Source organism: Primulina eburnea, unplaced genomic scaffold (genome assembly GCF_022965805.1).
Source record: "Primulina eburnea isolate SZY01 unplaced genomic scaffold, ASM2296580v1 ctg1404_ERROPOS492791, whole genome shotgun sequence".
Taxonomy (NCBI): domain Eukaryota; kingdom Viridiplantae; phylum Streptophyta; class Magnoliopsida; order Lamiales; family Gesneriaceae; genus Primulina; species Primulina eburnea.
The window spans coordinates 114034-117125 of NW_027330930.1; the positions used below are offsets into that span (position 1 = coordinate 114034).

A 3092-nucleotide genomic window follows, 5' to 3' on the forward strand; every position below is an offset into this window, starting at 1 on the left:
CCTTGCTAAGATTTTGGGCAATCCGGTGAAAATGGATGACTTTACTGCTGACTCCTCTCGGAGCGCTTTTGCTCGAGTCTGTGTGGAGATGAATGTGTTGGAACCACCCGTTAAGCAAATTTGGGTGGGTTGGGGTGATCATACCCAGGAGATTGATGTTGTGTATGAGAAAATACCTGGGTATTGCTTGGATTGCAAGATGTTGGGTCATTCGACCGACATTTGCTATTCTCATGGTAAAAATCCTAAACCTGCTCGATCCAAGCCTGCTGATCGAGGGCCTCCTCAGCCGGAGGCGCCTCCTGCTCAGGCACCACCTGAGGGTGCAGCCCCTGTCATTGTCCCGGGACCACAGCCCCAGCTTCATGTCAATGGCCATGGTCCCCGGCGTAGACAGAGACGGAGGCCTGTTCGTCAGGCTCTCCCGAGGGATGATCCCCTTGCTTCGAACTCTTTGGAGTTCTTTCACATTTGCAGGAGACAGAGGTTGGCTCTGAGGAGCTTGGATTAGGTGTTCCTGATCCCTCTGTCGGTTTGAGTTCTCATCAGGAGGCCCCTTCTTCTGACCGCCCTGCGGTCACGGTGGCTGAGGACGATGAGAGTGTTCCTTTTGTGGACTGCGTGGATGACCTTGGATCTCCACGCCCGGATGTGGTGACTGTGTTTGTCCCCCCGGAGATTTGTATTGAAAATCATAGCAGCCACTCGGTCCCATCTTTTCCTGCATCCCCTGCTGATGCCACTTCTATGCTGGACGAGTTGATTGCTCGACAGGGACCCCCTATTCTTGAGATGATTCCCAGTCACATGTCGGCTGATGATCCTGATCAGGATTTTGATCGACATTCTGTGTCTGGAGTTAGCTGTGGGTCCGAGTGTAGTATTCTGGACACTGACATGTCCAACCCCAGAAAAAGACCTCAGGATGATGGTCGGCGATCGCATAAAAAGCGATCGGGTCCTTCTTCCACCCGTTCCCCATGAATTGCTTAATCTGGAATATCCGGGGACTTCGCGGTTCGGAGTCCCAGCAGAGGCTTCATGCCTTTGTGAAGGAGAAACAGATTAAGGTTTTAGCTGTTTTGGAGCCCATGATTGATCTGGATCCGAGATTCATGACTCGCCGTTTGGGGTTTTCTGGAGTCATTTCTAATCTCTCCGGTCATATCTGGGTATTTTTTGCTGCTGATGTAAGGGCGGAGTGTGTTTTTGATCATGCTCAGTTCCTTCACATCAGAGTCTCTGCCTCTTTCTTACCGACAGAGATATTTTGTTCTTTTGTCTATGCTAGATGTGATTATGTCCAGCGTAGGGATCTTTGGGCTTCTTTGCTTTTGGTTAAGCCTGTTTTGGGTCCCTGGCTGGTTGGGGGCGACTTTAATGTCGTCAGGGATGCGTCTGAGTGCTTGGGCTCCCGTGGTGGTAGGTTGCTACCCATGGAGGAGTTCAACAATTTTATTATTGATTCTGGTCTTATCGATGCTGGTTTTGAGGGGTCTTCGTTCACTTGGACGAATAAGACCATTTGGAAGCGGTTGGACAGGGTCTTGGTTTCTGTTGATTGGGGAGATCATTTCAGCTCGATTCGGGTTGAGCATCTCGCTCGTACTGTCTCGGATCACTGTCCGCTTTTGGTTACCGCTCCTGTTTTTGCCCGTGGGCCGAGCTCGTTTCGCTTCCAGCGAATGTGGGTTAGGCACCATGGTTTTTTGCAGACTGTGAGGCTTAATTGGAATCTGCCATTGCAGTCTGAGCGGCATGCCTCGGCTTTTTGCCAAGATGAAGCGTCTCAAGCATCACCTCCGGTGGTGGAATCGGGATGTTTTTGGTAACATCTTTGATAGACTCACTGAGGCTGAGAGGGCTGTTCGTTCAGCTGAGGATGTTTGTGAGGCCGACCCTTCTGACGCGAATTGGACTTCCCTGTCCGATCGCAATGAGGATCTGGCTCGTATCACCGCCATGGAGGCGGATTTTTGGAAACAGAAAGCGGCTTGCCATTGGCTTGAGGATGGTGAGCGGAACACCAGACTCTTCCATAATATGGTGAGGAAAAAGCGCGTGGCGAATAAAATTTTCCGCATATGGGAGAATGGGGTTTGCCTGACGTCTCAGGATTTGATTCAGCAGTCGGGAGCCTTGTTTTTCCAGGATCTTCTTACCGGGGAGCCCTCTGCGCTCGATTGCCCTGATTTTTCGGGTTTTCTCTCGGTTATCTCTGCTGTGGAGAATGATGGTATTGCTGCGATTCCCTCTTTGGAGGAGGTCCGCGCGACCGTCTTCTCTATCCACCCTGATAGTGTTGCTGGCCCTGATGGCTTTTCTTCGGCGTTCTTTCAGCATTGCTGGGAGGTTGTCCATCAGGATGTTTTTGGTGCTGTTCTTGATTTTTTCCAGGGTTCTCCTATGCCTCAGGGCTTTACCGCCACCACGATCACTCTTATTCCCAAAGTCGAGGGTGCACGCGCTTGGTCGGACTTCCGTCCGATCAGTCCTGTGTAATGTCACGAACAAAATCATCTCGAAGCTGTTGTACTCTCGGTTGAGGGATGTGGTGGAGAGACTTGTTTCCCCGAATCAGAGTGGCTTCGTTCCGGGTCGGATGATCTCTGATAATATCCTCCTTGCCCAGGAGCTCACTCACAGCATTACTCTCCCCTCTCGTGGTGGTAATGTCGTCTTGAAGTTGGATATGGCCAAGGCCTATGATAGGGTCCAGTGGCATTTCCTATTTGACGTTATGAGACATTTTGGTTTTTCAGAGCGTGTTGTGGCTTTGGTCTCGGCCTGTATTTCCCATTGTCATTTCTCTGTGAACATCAATGGCTCTCTCTCGGGGTTTTTTGGTTCCACCAGAGGCCTCCGGCAGGGCGATCCATTGTCTCCCCTTCTCTTCGTTTTGGGGGCGGAGTATCTCTCTCGTGGCCTTGACCGACTCTACCTGCAGCATCCTGCGCTTAGGTATCGTTCTGATTGTGATATTCTGATTTCCCACCTGGCTTATGCTGATGATGTCATTATTTTTGCCAGTGGTGGGTCTCGTGGTATGCAGCGCCTTGTCGATTTTCTGCATCACTACGAGAACTGTTCGG

The 3092-nt window shown here is 50.9% G+C and overlaps 1 protein-coding gene across 1 annotated transcript; it reads left to right on the forward strand.

Annotated features, from left to right (window-relative positions):
- Positions 1–980: 980 nt before the first annotated feature.
- Positions 981–2502, forward strand: LOC140820717 (uncharacterized). The gene is made up of 2 exons (XM_073181038.1): positions 981–1687; positions 1749–2502. The coding sequence occupies exons 1-2, from the start codon at positions 981–983 to the stop codon at positions 2500–2502; spliced, it is 1461 nt and encodes a 486-aa protein (XP_073037139.1).
- Positions 2503–3092: the final 590 nt, after the last annotated feature.

Excerpts from the sequence above, each read along its gene's own strand:
- LOC140820717 (XM_073181038.1), top strand. The coding sequence starts at position 981 with ATGAATTGCTTAATCTGGAATATCCGGGGACTTCGCGGTTCGGAGTCC. Across the intron at positions 1,688-1,748 it reads TCGTTTCGCTTCCAGCGAAT|TCTGAGCGGCATGCCTCGGC; the intron begins GTGGGTTAGGCA and ends CTGCCATTGCAG.